The following is an 18,509-nucleotide window of genomic DNA, read 5'->3' on the forward strand; positions in this document are numbered from 1 at the left end:
CAGTGGTGAACAGGAGTTTAAATGTAACTTAATGAATCTAAGTGCCACTGTCCGTTATGCTCCCGGCGCTCCAGCAGGCTGGATGGGACATGCGGGTTCTGAGTACCCGGGGAGCTGGCGTCTGTGGTCTTGTGTGTTTAGGATGTGTTCTGACCTCCTTTGGCAGGTGCTTCCAGAAAGGCGCTTCTAGCCTTTTGAATAGCTCGATAGGCTCACTGTTTAATGACTTCTCGTTAAACTCTAAAGCTTCTCCCCGTGGCCATGTAGCTTCTGTCCCAGACCCACTTGTGTATTGTTTCTCCTCTGCAGACTCAGGAGATGGCCTCCAGCTTTGACGTGAGCAGCCCCCTAAACAACGAGGCGCTCGAGGGCTTTGACGAGATGCGTCTGGAGCTGGACCAGCTGGAGGTGCGGGAGAAGCGGCTGCAGGAGCAGATGCAGCAGCTGGACCGAGAGAACCAGGAGCTGAGGGCAGCGGTCAGCCTGCAGGCCGAGCAGCTGCAGGCGGAGAGGGAGAGGGGCCGTGCCACTGCCGAAGACAAGGCCCGCCTCACCCACATGGTGGCCGAGCTCCAGAAGCAGCAGGAGGTCACGCAGGCCACCCAGAGCACCATGGAGCAGTTTCAGAAATGCCTGCAGGCCCTGGAGCTGGGGGCAGCAGAGAAGGAGGGCGATTACCGCTCGGCCCTGCGGCGGCTAGAGTCCGTGCTGGAGCCCCTGGTGCAGGAGCTTGAGGCCGCGCGGGACCCGCTAGGCACAAAGAACCAGCGTTCGGCCGATGTCCCGGACCGGCCGGGTGCGGCTGAGCAGAAGGCAGATAGGGCACCAGACACAGAGGCACAGCAAGAGCTCCTCCCCGGGGACTCGGCCCTGGAGGTCCAGGAGCTGCGGGAGAAGCTTCGAGCCCTGGAAGGAGAGAGCTGCAAGGCGCAGGAGCTCCACAGGCAGCAGAGTGCCCAGCTCGAGCAGCTGGCCGGGGAGCTGGAGCGGAAGGAGGAGGCCCGGGCCCGCCTGGAGCGCCTGCTGGAGGAGATGGCCCCGGTCCAGGAGGAGCTGGCCGGGAAGGGCCAAGAGGCGGCCCAGCTGCGGCGACAGCTACGGGAGTCCCTAGGCCACCTGAGTTCCCTTGAGCAGGAGCTGGCGGACGTGAGGCAGGAGGAGCGGCAGTGGCGAGAGGAGAAGGAACTACTGGAGCAGGAGGCCAGGTCTCTGGCGCGGCAGCTGCAGCTCCTGGAGACCCGGGTGGCCCAGCTGAGCCAGCACGTGGGGGACCTGGAGGAGCAGAAGAAACAGCTCATCCGGGACAAAGACCACCTCAGCCAGAAGGTGGGGATGCTGGAGCGGCTCGCCGTGCAGCGAGGCCCGGATCCGCCCATGGCAGGGGAGAAGCCCACCACCCAGGGTCCCCCAGACTCCAGCCTGCAACAGGTCTTTGAGAAGCTGGAAGAGGAGCAGAGAAGCCCCCAGGAGGGCCAGACAGGTGACACCCAGATGAGAGGGAGCGGCCAGGAGGAGAAACTCCAGCAGGCGAACAGGGAGCTGGAGAAGGAGCTGCAGAATGTGCTGGAGTGCAACCAGCTCCTTGAGGGCAAGCTGCAGGCCCTGCAGGCTGATTACCAGGCCCTGCAGCAGCGGGAGGCAGCCATCCGGGGCTCCCTAGCCTCCCTGGAGTCTGAGCAGGCCAGCATCCGGCACATGGGGGAGCAGATGGAGGCAAGCCTCCTGGCCGTGAAGAAGGCCAAGGAGACCATGAGGGCGCAAGTGGCCGAGAAGGAGGCCGCCCTGCAGAACAAGGAGGCCGAGTGCCAGCAGCTGCAGGAGGAGGTCAGGCGTTGCCGGCAGCTGGCGGAGGCCCGGGAGAGGGAGCTCAGGGCTCTTGAGAGCCAGTGCCACCAGCAGACCCAGCGGATCGAGGCCCTCATGGCAGAGCAAGGCCAACGGGGGCTCAGCGCACCTGACGACAGTGCACCCCAGGAGCCAGCCACCCCGCTGGCCCTGTGTCAGGCCCAGGTGGAGACCCAGCAGGGGGAGGCCAGGCACCCGCCAGCCGGGGTGCTGGACCTTGAGGCCAAGCTCCAGGCAGCCCTGGGTGACCGCGAGAAGGTACAGGGCCAGCTGAGCGCGGCCGAGGCTGCTCTGAGGGAGCACAGGGCCCTGGTACAGCAGCTGAAGGAGCAGAACGAAGCCCTCAGGAAGGCCTCTGGTCGGGAGCCGCTGCAGCACTTGGAGCAGGAGAGGACTGATGAGGAGGTGGAGGAGGAGGAGTGGTCCAGGACAGAATCCGGCTCCCAGGAAGCCCGGCTGGAACAGGCAGAGCCGCCAGAGCAGCTGCCCGGGGCCAGCCCAGCCACCGACGAGCCCAGCGTCCATACCTGCATGCAGCTCGCCGAGAAAAAGCAGGCTGAGGAGGCTCTGGCCTGCGCCCTGCAGGAGCTCCGTGACGCCAAAGAGGCGGCCTTGAGGCAGCGAGAGGGCCTGGAAGAGCAAGTGGCAGGCCTGCAGCGAGAGAGGGACGGCTTGCAGGAAAGGCTGAAGGTGGCCGAGGAGGCAGCCCGCTCCCTGCCTGGCCTGCAGGCCCAGCTGGCGCAGGCCGAGCAGCGGGCCCAGAGCCTTCAGGAGACCTCACACGAGGAGCTCAATGCCCTCAAGTTCCAGCTGAGCACGGAGATCATGGACCACCAGAGTCGACTGAAGGTAGTCCTCCCTCGCCTTGACTCCCCCGGGCTGCAGTGGTCTCCTGCGGTGGGGCCTGACGGGTCCACGAGAAGATAGGCTGTGCCTTCAGCCACGTGGCACCTGAGGACCCCAGAATGTACTGGGCGGCCGGGCAGATGTGGAGGTCCTGCTCTGTAGGTCCCAGCGCCCTTCCCTTCCCAGGGACCCTTCAGGGGCCCCTGTCGGGAGCAGGGCCCTAGCCCAGAAGCCTAAACTCAGTTTGGCTCATACAGAGTGGCTGTTTTACATCAGTGGCCAGCTCTTAACGATCTGGGTGTTTACACAGCAGTGTGGGGGCTCCCTTTGAGCTCTCAGGAGATCTTAAAGACTGTGCCCGTGTTCCCACCCTGCAGAAGTCACCAGGAGCTGGGTGGCGGGGGCCCCCTTCAAAGGAGGCATGTGTTTTCCTTATGTTCGTTTATATATGTGCCCAGCCCTCGGGGCCTATGAGTCTGCCCTAGACCCTCTCCCAGCCTCTAGAACCTACTGGAGATACCAGCAGGCCCCGCCTGCGAGTGTCGTCTGTGGGTTTTCTCTCCCTTCAGGTGCCATCCCGGTGGGAGGTGCTGTGGAGACTGGCTCAGTGCGTTTCCACAAAGCCCTTGGGGTAGACAGGCTTACAGGAGCAGTGCTCACCATGGGCCTTTACTGCTGCACAAAGGGGAAGGGGTAAGGTAGCTGAGAGTGAGGACACAAGTAGGACGGCCTTGGGGCCTTGATTTCCAGAACTTACCACTGGGCCATTAGCGCTGCAGTCTGTGCTCACTCCCAGACACACAACCATGGCATTTCTACAGACGCGCCTCCAGTACTGTGTCCCCCATCCCGCGTGGCTCTGTGTGACTCGTAGGGCCCTCGTTTCCTTGGCGGAAATTGAATCCTAAGTGTGAGGACCAAGTTAAGTCTTTTCAGAAACCTGAAAGGATGTTGTCACCAGTCAAGCCCAGAGCTTATTGAGTTGGGTGCAAAACAGAGAAAGAGCTTGTTTTTACCCATCTGGGGGAATGGGGCTGAGGGGATGTTCGTGCAAGGACCCCACTTCCACAAGCCCTCTCTCATCTCCAGGCTGCCAGTGAAGAGTGCCGGAGCCTCAGGGACCAGCTTGAGGAGCGAGGCCGGCAGCTGCAGGCCACCGAGGAGGCTGTGGAGAGGCTGAAGGTAGGCTCCGGGGGGGTGTGCTGGTCGGTGGCCTGGCCACCTGGGCAGGGAAGACTGGCGTGCCCACCTCTGCCTGGTCGTTCCCACCCCCAGGGTGCGGGCCTGTCGGGAAGAGAGGTCTGGTTTGGTTTCTGCTGGACCCTTGAGGGCCGCATGCAAGACTCCCAGTTCCCAAGCCAGAGCACCCATCCGTTCCCTGGTGTGGACGTCTTGAGTATACCTCTCGGGGCCCTCCCGCTTCCCGGACACCCGGCTGGGGCCGCCAGATGTGTTTCTCAGCCAGCCAGGCGGAAAGGATGTAAGGTGTCCTTAGCTGCCTCCGCTGGTATCCCTGAGCCAGTGGTCCTGAACAGTGGGGGTGCAGTGGGGGGTGCTACCTGTCTCCAGAGAACCCCGCTCTCTGCCACCCCCACCCTGAGATTCTGAGGGAGCCCCTCCAACCTCCACCGCCAGCTTGACAGGATGACAAACAGGAGCAGGTCACTCAAAGGTTCTCGGGCTCTTGAACTTAAAACCACCTCCAGTTAGAAGTGACTCGGCCAGGTGGCGTGGAGGAACCCCCACCCCCACCCCCAGTCCCTTTCTGGCTGCGGCATGGGCTCTTGTCGGCTGAGCATCCTCTCCCCATGTCCTGTGCCAGGCCGCCCAGGTGGATCTGGGAGAGCAGCTGAGCGGCACCAGCCAGCGTCTTTCGGAGAGCCAGGCTGCCGTGCAGAAGAAGGATGAGGAGGGGGCCGCCTTGCGCGAGAGCTTGGACAGGTTAGTGATGTGGTTCCACCCACACGGCCCCGGTGGTGGAGGCTTCAGGGAAGGGGGCGTTTGGCACAGTCATTTAGAAACTCAGCCGCTCATAGCGGGTTAAGGAAGTCCCCTTGCAAGAAAAGCCAGACTCGGGAGGCGCCTTGCCAGATACACGCCACACAGCCCGCCCCACACACCCCTGCAGGCAGCCACCAAGCCTTTCTGGATACCCTTTTCCTGCCTCTGGCGGGGCACGTTCCTGCTTCGGAAGAGCTGACATGAAGTAAAAGTTGGACTAGAATAGTGGTAATGATAACAGCAGATACGGAAGTCGTGCCCCAGACGGGGCAGGCCCTGTTTTAAACACTGGCATTGGTTTGTCCTTTTTTTCCTCCTAACTGTCCTTTGAGGAAATTATTACTTGTCCCCATCATACAGATGGGGAGAGTGAGGCTCAGAGGAGTTAAGTCGCTTTCTAAGCTCCTGACAGCGCATGGGTGAGGCCGGGGAGGAGTGTTACCCAGGCCGCTTGGCTCCAGAGTCTGTTTCCTCCACAATGACCCTTAAAAGCGCAGACAGATACTTCTTTGTCTGATCTCGGGTGAGGGTGCCCGTGTGTGTGTGCACGCGTGTGTGCGTGTGTGTTTTCCCGCTACGAGCTGTGACTCTTCCTGGTTTCCTTTGTGAAATGAGAGGCCCCAGGGCTGGGGGTTGGGGTCGGGGAAGGCCTCTGAGGTCTGTGCCAAGGGTGAGCTAGGCTGCCCGGCACCAGGCCAGCTGGTCTGCCTGCAGACTCTGCCGCCGTGTTTGTGTTGTCACCCTTCACCGCGACTGCCCTCCCCTTGGAGTATGGCCCTGCTTGTGCAGTCCCAAGACCTCCCTGAGACCCTTCGTCTTCGGGCTAGGGGGCCACATGGAGTTATGAGCATGAGCCCAGCATTCGGTGAGGAGGCCAAGGCAGTCATGCTGGGGGTCCCGGGACCCGGTGTGTGCCCCCAGCAAAGACTATCACACCAGATTGTCCCAAGCCTTACCTAGTGCGTGCAAGCCTCATGGCCTACCAGCCGGCTTCCAGGGTGGGTGCAGTCTCGGCAGGAGATCCAGAACATGCTGGGTGTCCGCTAACCCAGATGCACATTTCTCCTCGCCTGATTTCTTCCGGAGTTCAAACACTATAGGGCTCTGGCTGCCCAGGTCATAGTCATGTGGCAATATAAGTAGCAAGAGCCTCCTAAAAGTTGGTGGCATTTTTTTTTTTTAATGCTACAACTGGGCGCCTGGGTGGCTCCCTGGGTTAAGCCTCTGCCTTCGGCTCACGTTGTGATCACAGGGTCCTGGGATCGAGCCCTGCATCAGGGTCTCTGCTCATCAGGGACCTTGCTTCCCCCTCCCCCTCTGCCTGCCTTTCTGCCTACTTATGATCTCTCTCTGTCAAATAAATAAAATATTTTTTAAAAATGCTACAACTGTGCTTATTCCTAAGATCTTGGAGCTGTTGTCTTAGCTGCCCGATGTTGCATAACCTGCCGGCCCGGGATTGGGTGTGCGTGCATGCATGTGTGCGTGTGTATCTGTGTGTCCACCCGTGAGATCACTTTGGCGAACAGTGGCTCAAAAACAACCTTCGGGCAGCTTTATGCTGGGTGTGGGAAGGTGGGGTTAGACACAGATATCTGGCTTAGTCTCCGCAGAGCCCTGTGTCTAATGGAGCTTTTACGAATGCCCTGCTGGATCTTTGTAGAGCATTCCTGGAGCACCACTGCCCTCAGGGACAGGGGAGCGGGCAAGGGCAGGAGGACCATGCTTCGTTTGGGCAGCCCCTTGGCTGTAGACTGAGCAGAGGGAACAGAGCCCCTCAGGCCTCTGGACTGTCGGGTCAGGACCTGGCAGTGCCCATCGAGTGCCCGCTGGGTAGCCCAGCACCACACCCTGTGCACAGAGCCCCAAAGGCACGTGGGAGATGGGTCTTCGTCCATGTGGTCACCTCCAGGGAGATGCACCTGTGTTCTTTCTATCCCAACTCCCATTTCCTCTTGCAAACCGCTCTCATCATCGGCCTGTCCACTGCAGCCTTCACCTTCCCCCATAACCTCAGCCCCTGCCCCAAAACCAAGGTGCAGAGTTCAATTCACCTGGGGTGTTCCTAGCGGCCTGAGGTCACCTGCTCTCCCAGAATGCCCGCTGTATTTGGTGTGGGGAGGGGCGTGGCGTGTGAAGAGGGTGGGGCTGCGAGAGGAGTTTTGGAGGCTGGGACTCGGGATGCACAATCGGGTAGTGGGTCGTGCCGAGGGGCGCCCCACTGTGAGAGGGAAAAGGCTTGGAGGGCAGCAGAACCCCTGGTCAGGGGTCCGAGTTAGCCCAGAGGCACGGGGGAAGCTGGACACAGTGGCTTATCGGTAAGCTTCCCACTTCTCCACCAGGACCCAGAAGGAACTTGAAAAAGCCACAACAAAAATCCAAGAGTATTACAACAGACTCTGCCAGGAGGTGACAGACCGGGAGAAGAATGATCAGAAGATGCTCGCGGACCTCGATGACCTGAATAGAACCAAGCAGTACCTGGAGGAACGGCTGATCGAGCTGCTCAGGTGAGAGTCGGCGCCAGCAGCTGGCTCGGGGCCTCCCCGGAGCTGGGATTTCTCTTGAAAGACATGCAGCTGCGCTTGCAAGTCCTCTCAAGGGAAATGGGCCCCGTGTCTGCTTGTGTTGCGTCATTGAGGCCCTCCTCCAACACAGATGGGGCACGCCCTGGCCCTTGGCCGCCTTAGAGGGTGGATTTCACTGCTCCCATCAGTGCTCATCTGGGTTTATGCTGTCGTACTTGCTGGGGCATTATTTTCAAAATCTCTGTGTTCTTAGCCACAGGCGTGACAGTAAGTGATGTCTCATATCTTTAGGAAGCTCTCTTGTCCCTTGTCCCTCTTTCGTGAGCCCCTTTACCCTTCTCCTCCCTCCCGCTTTTCCCCCGATACCAGGCCTCCCACGCTCCAGTGCCCACGGGTAGCAAGCAGACAGTGCAGGTAGCAGCGTGTGAGTGGGGCCAGGAGGGCACTCAGGAACTGGAGGACACACGTGCTGTGCTCCTGACACTTGTCACCACACGGGTGAAGGGCCCAACTTCCCAGATCGCCTTACTTCTCGAGAGAATATAATTTTTTCTAATGAGGCTCTAGATCAGATCCATACGCTGCAGGAGAAATATGTTAGGTTTCTCTTACTTAGCCTGTGATTTGGTCACCATCTCACCAACTTGTTTGTTTTGTTTTTTTTTTTTTTTTTCGTTGCAATTTACTTTCGAGGAAGCTAGGTCATGCATCTGGCCGAGTCTCCCACAGCTTGGATTTTGCTGATTGCATCCCTGTGGTGCCATTTAACATGTTCTTCCAACCTCAGGATGTCTGTAAATTGTTAATTTGTAAATTGTTAGTTAAAACCACAGCAGTCGTTCCCCCACCCCAGCCGCAGGTTAGAATCCCTAGGGGAGCTATTAAAATGATACCCACGTCCAGATCCTACCCAGACCAAGCCAGCTGGAACTTCTTGGAGTGAGGCGGGGGCATCAGTGAGCCAGCGTCGAGATCCACTGCTCTACTGAAGGCTGACTCAGACCCAAGTTCAGCATTTTCTCAAGAACGCTTCATAGAATTGGTTTACAGTTTGGGCCTTGCTTTCAAGAGCCACATAAGATCCGATGAGCCCATTCTCTGCAATGTTGGCAGCCATGGATAAGCGATGCCTAAAACCGCTAATTTATTTGGGGTTGTAAAATGGTGGTGTTTGCAAGTGTGAGACCTCTGCCCACGTGTCATCAGTTTTCAGACTTGGAACTCAGGGCATCTATGACCTCTGAACTCAGATCTCTTCCTGAGGGGTGGGATGGAAGGACCCTGGTCTTGACAGCGTCCCACATTCCAGGGTGTGGGTGCCCGGCCTCCAGGGGGCAGGGGAGAGGGGCTGAGAATCAACCAGAAGGATGATGCTGGACCAGGGCGTGAGTTGTCCTGCTTGCTGACAACTTCAGGCATCCTTGAAGAGCCAGTCAATTCCTGCTTCTGTCCTGGCTTTTGAAGATTGATTTATTTGAGAGAGAGAGAGCAAAAGAATGGGGAGGAAAAGCAGAGGGGGAGGGAGAAGAAGGAGGAAAGAATCCCAAGCAGACTCCATGCTGAGCGCACAGTCCAACACGGGTTCGATCTCACAACCCATGAGATCAGGACCTGAGCTGAAACCGGGAGTCTGATGCTCAACCAGCCGAGCCATCTGGGCGGCCCCGTCCCGGCTTTTAGTATTTAAGGGGAGAGCTCTGTGGATTGGGAGTCTCTGGCTGGTGATGGCATCAGTTTCTCACAGGACTTCAGTGAACCTGGTGTTGGTCTTTGAGACTGAGGTGCTGCTGGGCCTACAGTAACCTTAGGGTGGTGGCCGGGGCTCTGTCTTGGAAAGAACAAAGCCTTCCCAAGTCGGAAGCCATAAGCCTCGAAAATGACCATGAGCAGCAACACAGAAGCCTCCGCACCTCGACGCTGGCGCATCGGCCACGTTCTGATGCTGCCAGACCTTTCTGAAAAGCCCCCCTCTTCCTTCAGTCTTGCCTCCTAGAGTAGGTACCGTCTCTCTGAGGAGCAGGGGCAGTTAACATCCCATCAGAGTCTCAGGCGGGGCAATCTTTGGTCTCCTCCACCGATCACTTGTTATTTAAAACCTAAACCCATAAAGCTTCCTGAACACATTTAAGATTTGCATGGGCAGTGCATCTGTGGTCCTTGGGCTCACAGCACTCAGGCCATCATGTGACTGTGACAACCTGTTACAGCTGCCGCTCCAAGTGACCGAGAAACACTGTCCCTTGGACGCCTGAGCAGCATGTGACCCTTGTGGGCCTACGTACATCATGGGCATCCTCTGCCCTCACTTGCGCGCCATCAGCCGAGTCTAGGAGTGATGCAGGGGCCGGACGAGGCCTAGAGTGGGGGTGTTTCCAAGGAAAGTCAATTTTCCTGCCATGTCTTGGGAATTTTGGAATCAGGCTTTGGAAATGAATCAGGGATCATCCCATTGTTCTCACGGATTCTTCTCTTTTTCTAATGCGGCTCTGTCTCAGGGACAAGGATGCTCTGTGGCAGAAGTCAGATGCCCTGGAATTCCAGCAGAAGCTCAGTGCTGAGGAGAGGTGGCTTGGGGACACAGAGGCAAGCCACTGTCATGACTGCAAGCGAGAGTTCAGCTGGATGGTACGGCGGCACCACTGCAGGTCAGCGGGTGGGACCCAGCACCGAAGCAGGCGCCACCAGCAGGTGTGGGCCCTGCCGCTGTCTTTCTGGGAAACGCACTTTGCCGTTCGGTCCTGAGGGAACCAAACAATGGGGCGCATTAGGCTGGATCCTGGCAGGACATGCAGGGATCCCCGAAGGGGAAGAAGGTTTGATAAAGGGGTGTGGGCAGAGTCAAGGGGACCCACAGGGCCGTGGAGCATCCAGAGACCAGCAACCCTTGGCCTCCCCCAGCCCTCGGGGACCAAAGGGGACGCAGTGTTACCGGAGCCCCGGGAGAGCAGGGATGGGGGCTCGGCTGGGGGACTGCGGACAGCGGAGACCTTCCTAGGGCCCAAAGAAAGGTAGGCAGAAATAAATCTCATTTGGGGCCAAGCGAGATGGAATATCATCCGCACAGCCCAGGTGGGTCTAGGGTCCCTTGGAGCCTCAGCCCCCGAGGCGTGGAACAGTACGCCTGCCTTCCAGTGGCAGAGAAGGTGGGCTCAGCCAGGTACTTTATCCTCCTGCCTCCCAGGACCTTGGGAAAGTAAACATCTTCTCGCAGGGCCTTATCAAGATGGCTTTATTGGAATCTTATCAGACTGGCGGGAAAGCCACACTCCTCGGTGAGGGCAGAGCCAGGTCTTACGAGAGCCATATGGCATCTAGAGCCCAGTGCAGATCGTGGGACCCACAGTGGTCACCCTCACAGCCCGCGCTCATTTCGCCCCAGGATCTGCGGCCGCGTCTTCTGTTACTACTGCTGCAACAACTACGTCCTGACCAGGCACAGAGGCAAGAAGGAGCGTTGCTGCCGAGCCTGCTTCCGGAAGTTCAGCGATGGCCCTGGCTCCCCTGACAGCGCCAGCTCGGGCACCAGCCAGGGGGAGCCCAGCCCTGCACAGTCGCCAGCCCAGGCTGGGCCCCAGGCCGCCAGAGGCCAAGGTGAGGCTTCCGCTCCTGCCCTCTGTGTTCTTAGGTGCCACCCGCCCTGCCCCCCCCCCCACCCCAGTGTGGCTAGTTAGCTGTAATGAGCTGAATTCATGGTTTTCCAAACAGGCATTAAAGAGGAGCTAAAAATGTATTACACCAGTTTGAGGCTTGAAAGAGAATTGAAAAGGGAATTCATTTCCTCCTGGTATGAGTCAGTGTTATTTAATATGAGGTCTGGGTACCTCTTAACTCACATGCTGCCAGTGGAATGTACCCCACACCTTGGGAAATACTGTCTCCCGAGTCTCACCCCAATACCCAGCCCTTCTGCCAGAGTAGCCAGAGGCCAAAAGTTGTGTGTGGAAGTGACCACATCCTTCACCTTCTCCCTATGGCTCACACGATCTCTCAGGGACCAAGGAAGATGTATTCTCCTCATCCTTTCACTCTGCTCAGTAAGAGGAAGTGGGATCTGGTTCTGTTGTTCCTGCTCCCAGCACAGGCCTGCAGAGCAGGCCAGGCTGTCCTCTCATGGATCAGACTGTGGATGTAGAAAACCAGGGAGGCAGAGCCAAGATGGCAGGGTCTTGTCTTTGCTCAAACATCCCCACCTCCTGCATCTGGTCCCTATGGACTTTTCCTTTGACCTCTGCCTGAATGAAAGTCAGTCAGCATTCAGAAATGCTGTTAGTTACTCTTTTGTTTAGCTGGATCATCCAGGAAGTTAGCAGATGCCATTATTTATATTTGGTACAAAGAACAGTGATGGTGGAATGTACTGGGCGTAGCATTCTTATATCTTCTTCAAACCCATTTTAAATTCTTTTTTTAATTATTTAAGTTTTGAGCCTTCTTTATATGTTCTGGATAGAAGTTATTTATCACATATGTGTTTTATAAGTACCTTTTCCCTAACTAAATACCTCATTTTTACTTTCTTTCAAAGAGCAGAAATGGTCTTTAAAATGCAGACAGTTTTAATTTTGATGAACAGTTTTTTCCCTTACGGATCAACTTTTTTCTTTTCTTTTGGTGTCATATCTACCTTTGCTTAACCCAAAGACACAAAGATTTTCTGTTTTCTTCTAGAAATTTCATAGTTTGAGGGCTATAATCCATTTTGAGTTACATTTCTATATATGCTACAAGCTATGCATAGAGATTCATTTTTTTGCATGTGGTTGTCCAGTTCTTCCAACACCATTGGTTGAAAAATGGTGTTCTTTCCTCATAGAATTGCCTTTTCACCTTTGTCAAAATCAATTGGGTTTGTATCCAGACTTGCTGTCCTATTCCATTTATCCGTGTGCGTTTTCTCTCACTGATACCAGACTGTTGAGATCACCATGGTTTTCTAATGAGTTTTAAATCAAGTAGAGCAGGTCTTCCAATTTTGTTCTTTGTCAAAGTGTTGGCTATTCTTTTTTTTTTTGCTTACCCATATCAATTTTAGAATTGTCAATTTCGATAAGAAATCCTGGTGAAATTTTGATTGGGATCACGCTGAGTCTCTAGAACAAGTTGGGAAGAATTGACATGTTAACAAAATTGAGTCTTCCGATCCACGAACATGGTATAGCTCTCCATTTAAGTCTTCTTTGATTTCTCTCCTGATGCTCATTGTGCCTTCCTTCCTTGTCCTCCTTCCTTCCTTCCACCAGCCTCAGAAGGCAGGTTCAGAAGCATGGCTGGGTGAATGAAAAGAAACCAGCCCTTCGTCCCCTTTTTCAACCTACGTCTCAAGTCCTCCGTCATACAGGCCTCAGACAAGAAGGATGTTCCATCTAAATACAGCCTGTCCCAGTAGCTCTGTGGCAGGGCCAGCTGAAAGCTTGTAGCTTGCATGAACTGCTCTTGGTAAAGCGTCCAGGAATCTCCCCCTCCCTGACTCACCGTCAGATGTTCAGCGATGACAGGGTGGCTCTGTGCCAGTGCTAATTAGGGTCACTTGTTTTGATTTCTGACATTTCCTGTCTCCTTGTTTTTTTGCATTTCTTTGTCTTTCCTTTTTCCTGTCTTCCTTCTCTGCCTTTCTTTTACCTCAAGCCTGCCATCACATTTTCCATGATACAGGCAGGAAAGTACTTGTAAGTGGATGACCAGCACAAGAGTGCCCAGAGGGCCTCCTCCTCCTGAGGGGCCTGCAAAGTCAGATACCAGGCTCCTGGTCAGAATCACAGTGCTTGCTGCCACCTTGAACAGAGGGGGTTCTTGCCCATCCCCCATCAGATGAAGGTGAAAATGCCGGTCAGACAGAATCTTGCGTTCAAACAGGCATGATGGATAAGTCACATCTGTGTCTTAGGGAGTAAGACTCAGGAGCACAGAAGTGTGTTTACTCTTTTCTTAGATTCCTGCCCAATAAGGATTTGACAGGTTGTTGGTTTTTTTTCTTCTAAATAAGAGGCCTCAGAGAATATGTAAGAGCTTGAAATGTCTTTAAGGCCCAACTGAGGAGCTTAAGAGAAATCTTGTAGTTCATCTGTGCAGTTTCACCTGTAGTCCCCACTACTTTCTGGAATGTCCTTGCTGCCATTTCTCTCCCACCCAGACAGAATAGCCATAGGTTGAGTGGGCCCTGAGGGCGTGTCCCGGTGGCCCATCCCATGCAGCCGCAGCCCCTCACTTCCCAGGGTGCCCTCCCCATCCTGTACTTCACGGTATGTGTCTCTTCTCTCCCCATTTGCCTCCGTGGCCCGGGAGTAGACGCTGACTGCAGGCCGCCAGACGATGCCGTGTTTGACATCATCACAGATGAGGAGCTGTGCCAGATCCAGGAGTCCGGGTCCTCCTTGCCCGAAACACCCACCGAAACTGACTCCCTTGACCCGAACTTGCCTGAACAGTGAGTACACCTTGCCTTTATTTCCTACGTGCTCCCCGAGTGCCTTCTGACTAAAGGACCAGGAAAGTGAGAGTTTGGAAGCAGGATCAGCTGTCTGTGTTTAAGGGAAAGTGCCTCCGAACAGTGCTCAGGACCGTTCTGGAGACTGGAAGGCCAAGGTCAGGGTATCAGCAGGGTGGGCTTCTCCTGGCACTTCTCTCCTTGGCTGGCAGATGGCCACCCGCTCATTTCCTCTTCACGCCGTCACCGGTTGTGTGTGCACCCTGGCGTCTATGTCCTGAGTGTCCTTTAGTACTTACCCTCCGCCGGCCATCTCATCTGTTTTGCAACAAGGCTTTCGAGGGATGGAATAACCACACACAGTGCCACCCCATTGAAATGTTGGGATTTTGTGCCCAGGGACCTGTAGCGACAGGCCAAGTCCCCTCCCCCCATGGCAGCCTGGTTCAATCTCTCAGCCCCTGGTGTTCAGGCTTAAATGCAGTTTCTACAGCAAAGCACTGGCTCTTCAAAAGCCAAGAAAGAATTTACCCACTTTGCCTCCATTGGGGAGTTTGGTGATGCTCTTGCCAACACCCACATTGAGATCTCTGTCCCTCTCTTCCTGCCCAGAGTTCAGGAGGGCCAGGATTAATCAGGATTTCTGCTGTGTGGGAAGAGAGACATTTAATCCTCATGAAGCTCTCAGGGCAAGAGGGTTTAGGCTGAAGTGTATCCCTCCACTCTCCCCTGTTCTCTGACAAGAGGTGACTGAACCCGCATGTTGTGGCCTCACAGAGAACGCCAACACGATCACCCAGCCCTTCAGCCCCGCGCACTGTTGCTTCCAGAATTTTGGACCTCGCCTTTTCCCTCCCGGAAGCCCTGCCTCCCCTTCTGAAGCCCCTCCACCCTCCACCCACCACATAGCCTTCGACAGTCTCCTGGGGGCCTGCTCTGTTCCAGCGGCCCCGAGTCAGTCTGCTGCTATCACCTGGTCACCGTACTCCCTGCCAGGTGGCTGGCAGGGAAGGGAGCAGGGCCAGAGCCTCAGTGACCCCCCCTGCAACTCCCTGTCTCCTTCATCCCTCACCTTCCCCTTTCCCAGTAAGAACAAACACAGAAGGCTCTCTGACCACTGACACGTAACTGTGTTTTGGTGCTTGGAAATCGGGAAGTGTTCCAGGGAAAGGAAACTGCCAGCATGCCGGCCTGCGGCCTCCAGGGTGGATCTGGGGCTGGCGGACAGGAGCCCGCAGGGCCTGCACTCCATCTGTCAGGGGCCAGTCAGCTAAGGGCCTGCACCCTCTTTGTGCGTTAGAGAAGACCCCGGGGTCTCTGGGAGGTCTCTCATACGTTCCTTTTCTTCGTGAGTTTAAGACCAATCAGAAACACCGGGACTCCTGAGAAAGCGCGAGTGGTCTAGAGCCCTGGGTTTGCGTAAGCCTCCCTGACAGGAAACTTCGGGAAAGAAATGAGCAAGTCCAAAGCAGGAAGTGAGCCAGAAGGGATTAAGTGCCCTGTGTGTCCAGGTCCCCGAGGGAAAGCAGGCCGCTTGGTAGCAGTGTTGTTGAAAATTACCGTCAGGCCCCTTCCCTGTGCCCGCCGCGTCTAGATGTGGTCCTGCTCAGTCGCTGTTCAACCTTCCAGGCCAGGGACGTAATGCCCCGGAAGCCTCCAGAGGCCAGATAAGCTGCTCTGGGTCACGTGGCTGTAAGTGTCAGGGCTAGGCTTGGAACCCAGAGCTCCTCCCTCCGTCCAGGGGCTGCAGGTCCGTTCTGAAGAGTTCAGTTCTCTTCTCGGGGTCCCACTTCCCCATCTGCACATCGGAAGCCTGCCCGTCCCCCCTTGCCTGTGTCCACTTCTCCCCGCGTGGACACATTCTTAGGCTAATGAAGTTCTCTGCCTCGGCCCTCCAGGCACAGGGAGGGGACAGGGGGAGGTCCCCACACTCCCGAGCAGCGGCCCACCAGCGAGGATGGTGGCAAGAAAGAGAAGCACTGCCCTTCCCCTGGGGAGAACAGCTGGCTTTCTTCAGAGCCCTCCAGGCAAGCCTGTTCGCACCTGCTCCCCGAGCTCAGCCCTGCCCACCCTGAGCCTTCTCCATGGACCACGTGGTCTGTCTGTGCTCGGGACTCAGGTGTCAGGACAGACAGACAGAAAGCTCTTCTCGGCCAGTAGCAGGGCTGGGCCCTGGGTCTCTGGGCTTCTGCTCAGCCTTCATCCAGGCCTGGCCTCTCCTTCTGGTTACCAAACAGACCGTGTGAGGTCAAGCGCGGAGCCCAGGGCCTTGAGCCTGGGAAGCCTTCCACAGAGACGCACTGGGTCTGTCATGCTCCACATGCATCGTGGTGTCAGGGGCTGAGCTGTGTGCCCTATCCCCAAGGAAGACCGCTCAGATGCCCAGTGATACTGAGCCAAACTCGTAGAGACTGTCCCTGCGCCTCCAAGCCCCTTTGCCAGTAGTTGCCCTATGAGCAGCGATTCTCGGTCCCAGGGCTTTGCAGGGGCTCTGGTGGGTTTGTCACCTGCCAGGAGATGTGATGCCTGCATCTCAGAAACAACACGAGAACAGGATATGGTGAGGATGGTTACGGTTAGAAAGCCATCTATGCTTGGGGTGGGGCAACCCAGCATCTCCCCCTGGGTGAGGACTACAGAGCTGGCGGTACGTCGAGTCCATCAGCTGTAGGAAACCTCAGCTGGCCCGCAGAGGGGCTGCTCCCTGGGGTCCTAGCCCTCGCTCTGCTGGGGGAGCTCCGGCAGGTGGGCCTCTCTCTGAACTAGTGTCCTCACCAGAAAAATGGGTATGGTACACCAGGCCTCCCCCCGAACAGCACTGGGAGTTACCCCAGACTGCAGAGGACCGGGTTCCCAGAATGGGCGCTGCCTTGAGGGGCCATTGGTGGAGAAGGTCAGAGCGAGCACCCCCTCCACTCCTGGACCCCGTGCTCCCTGCCCTTCCTCCACCCTGCCACCCACAGGGACAGCTTCAGCCCTTTTGTGCCTCCGTCCGGAATGCCTACCGAAATCACCTGGGCTTCTGGCTCCCAGGCAGCCCCTGGAATCAGGGTCCCCATATGCTCCCCATGTCTCAGAGTGTGTGGCTGTCCAGGGCCTCTAACCACCACCCCCCACCCCCACTGCCCCACAAAATGCTGGGAACATGGTGGGGGAGGAGCTTACCCTCGGGCCCTGAGGCCACCCTCAAGGCAGCCCGGCCCCATTCTGCAGTCCCCCACCTGTACCCCATCATGTGCTGGTATGTGTGTGAGCAGAGTCAAGGGGAGGAGCCCAGCAGGGTTGAAGCTGGGAACTTGTCCTTCATGGGGCTATTGGGTGAACAGAGCAGTCAAGACATAAAAAGTGCTCTATCTGTAGGCTGTGTGGGCTGTGCCTGCCTCTGTAGGCAGCGGTGCAGGGTCCATAGCAGAGGGCTTGGGAAAATTTCTGCTCTCGGGTGTAGCAGATAAGGGCCCAGAGATACAGGCATGATGAGTGACTGAGGATCCAGAGAAGGTAAAGGAAGATTCCATGGCTGTGCTGTCCTGGGTTTTCCTAAGCTACAGAAGGAGGGGCACAGCCTTTCTGCAGGGAGCCTGAAGAGGGCATGTAACACAGGCCCGGGATGGGGCATGGCCTGATGGGCACCTGGTCTTGTTTGGCTCAGCCTGGCAGGCCCCTGGTTAGGAAGAAGCCAGCAGCCCCCACAGCTGCCCCTCAGTTACTTTGGACCGGCAACCCCCGGCTTGACTGTGCAGGCCTCATGAGCACTCCTAGAGGGAAGGAGGGGTGGTGTGGATGGTGAACGGGCCTTGGGGAGGTGGAGTGCCATGCCCAAGGATGCACAGTCACCGAGCCAGCGTCCGGGTGACCCCAGAGCCCTGCCGTCCCCGTCACACCACACTGCTTCCCTTGAGGTCTGCAGGGCCCCTGGCTTCCTGCCTCTTCACGTCCTCCTTTCCAGGTAGGGCCTCTGTCTCGTTCTGGGGAAGCCAGGGGCTGGGGGCCCCACTCTCAGCTGGGCTAAACTAAGGATGAACTCACCAGGTCTCCCACTTGGAGACCATTTATGTTTGTCCCTGGTTGGTTTTTTGGTGTGGTTTTTTGTTGTTTGTTGTTTTGTTTTAGTTTTTTGTGGGGTTTTTTTGTGAAGCCAATTTAAAGACGATAAAGGTCAGCCTTGTCAACCATCGAAAGGGCAGATTATGTTGAGCGAGAAGGCTCTCGGTCCACATGGCCCATGGACACTGGAGGCAGCTGCTCCCGCGGGTGCATTTAGGCGTGAGCGGGAGACAGTAGGGAGGGTCACGTGGGCCTGGTTAGGCCTGGCCCCTTGCGCTGCTGGACCAGGCTATGGGGTATGTCCCCCACGGCCCCGGACGCACGAAGCACACGCTCCCGCACCCTGCCAGCTCACAGAGGACGACCTGCGGCCTCGGTGTGTCGCTGGTTTTCCGGCTGCCATTGCCATCCTTGCAGCCCCTTCCCCCGACGAGCACACACCATGCTGAGCGCACTTTGTGCTCTTAAACCCAAGTCCCCCGCATGCCAGCCCCCAGAGGCGGGTGCCAGGACGGCCCACATTTCACCAAAACAAAAGAGGTTAAAGGGACTGCTGACCGGTCTAGCCAACGGGTCAGAGCCGGAGCTGGGATTCCACTCTGATCTGTCCGGACCCCAGAGCCACACGGCTGAGCCAGGCCCGCGCCCCCTCCCCCGCCCTGTGCACCCGCTTTCACCATTGGCGATTGGTTCTCTCCATTTTGGTGAGTGGTTTTGGGAAGCATGAGCCAAAAAAAGCAACTTTGCCTACTGAGCAGATTGCTAGGATCTAATACACTTGCTCAATCAAGTGTGTGACATTCCGAACAGCCTTATCCTGT

General features: G+C 56.7%; 1 protein-coding gene across 5 annotated transcripts in view; it reads left to right on the plus strand.

The window, feature by feature from the left end:
• Window positions 1-18,509, plus strand: part of FYCO1 (FYVE and coiled-coil domain autophagy adaptor 1) — a 73,381-nt gene that overhangs the window by 26,559 nt on the left and 28,313 nt on the right. For 4 of the 5 annotated variants that reach the window (XM_047695823.1, XM_047695840.1, XM_047695825.1 and 1 more), the window contains exons 8-14: window positions 310-2,694; window positions 3,781-3,873; window positions 4,514-4,632; window positions 7,035-7,202; window positions 9,716-9,865; window positions 10,600-10,811; window positions 13,506-13,644. In XM_047695823.1, coding sequence (XP_047551779.1) covers window positions 310-2,694; window positions 3,781-3,873; window positions 4,514-4,632; window positions 7,035-7,202; window positions 9,716-9,865; window positions 10,600-10,811; window positions 13,506-13,644 — 3,266 coding nt within the window. The remainder of the gene's footprint in view (window positions 1-309; window positions 2,695-3,780; window positions 3,874-4,513; window positions 4,633-7,034; window positions 7,203-9,715; window positions 9,866-10,599; window positions 10,812-13,505; window positions 13,645-18,509) is intronic. The other variant, XM_047695845.1, reaches the window with a different exon arrangement.

The sequence above is a fragment of the Lutra lutra genome, chromosome 1, assembly GCF_902655055.1.
Source record: "Lutra lutra chromosome 1, mLutLut1.2, whole genome shotgun sequence".
In the NCBI taxonomy this organism is placed as follows: Eukaryota; Metazoa; Chordata; class Mammalia; order Carnivora; family Mustelidae; genus Lutra; species Lutra lutra.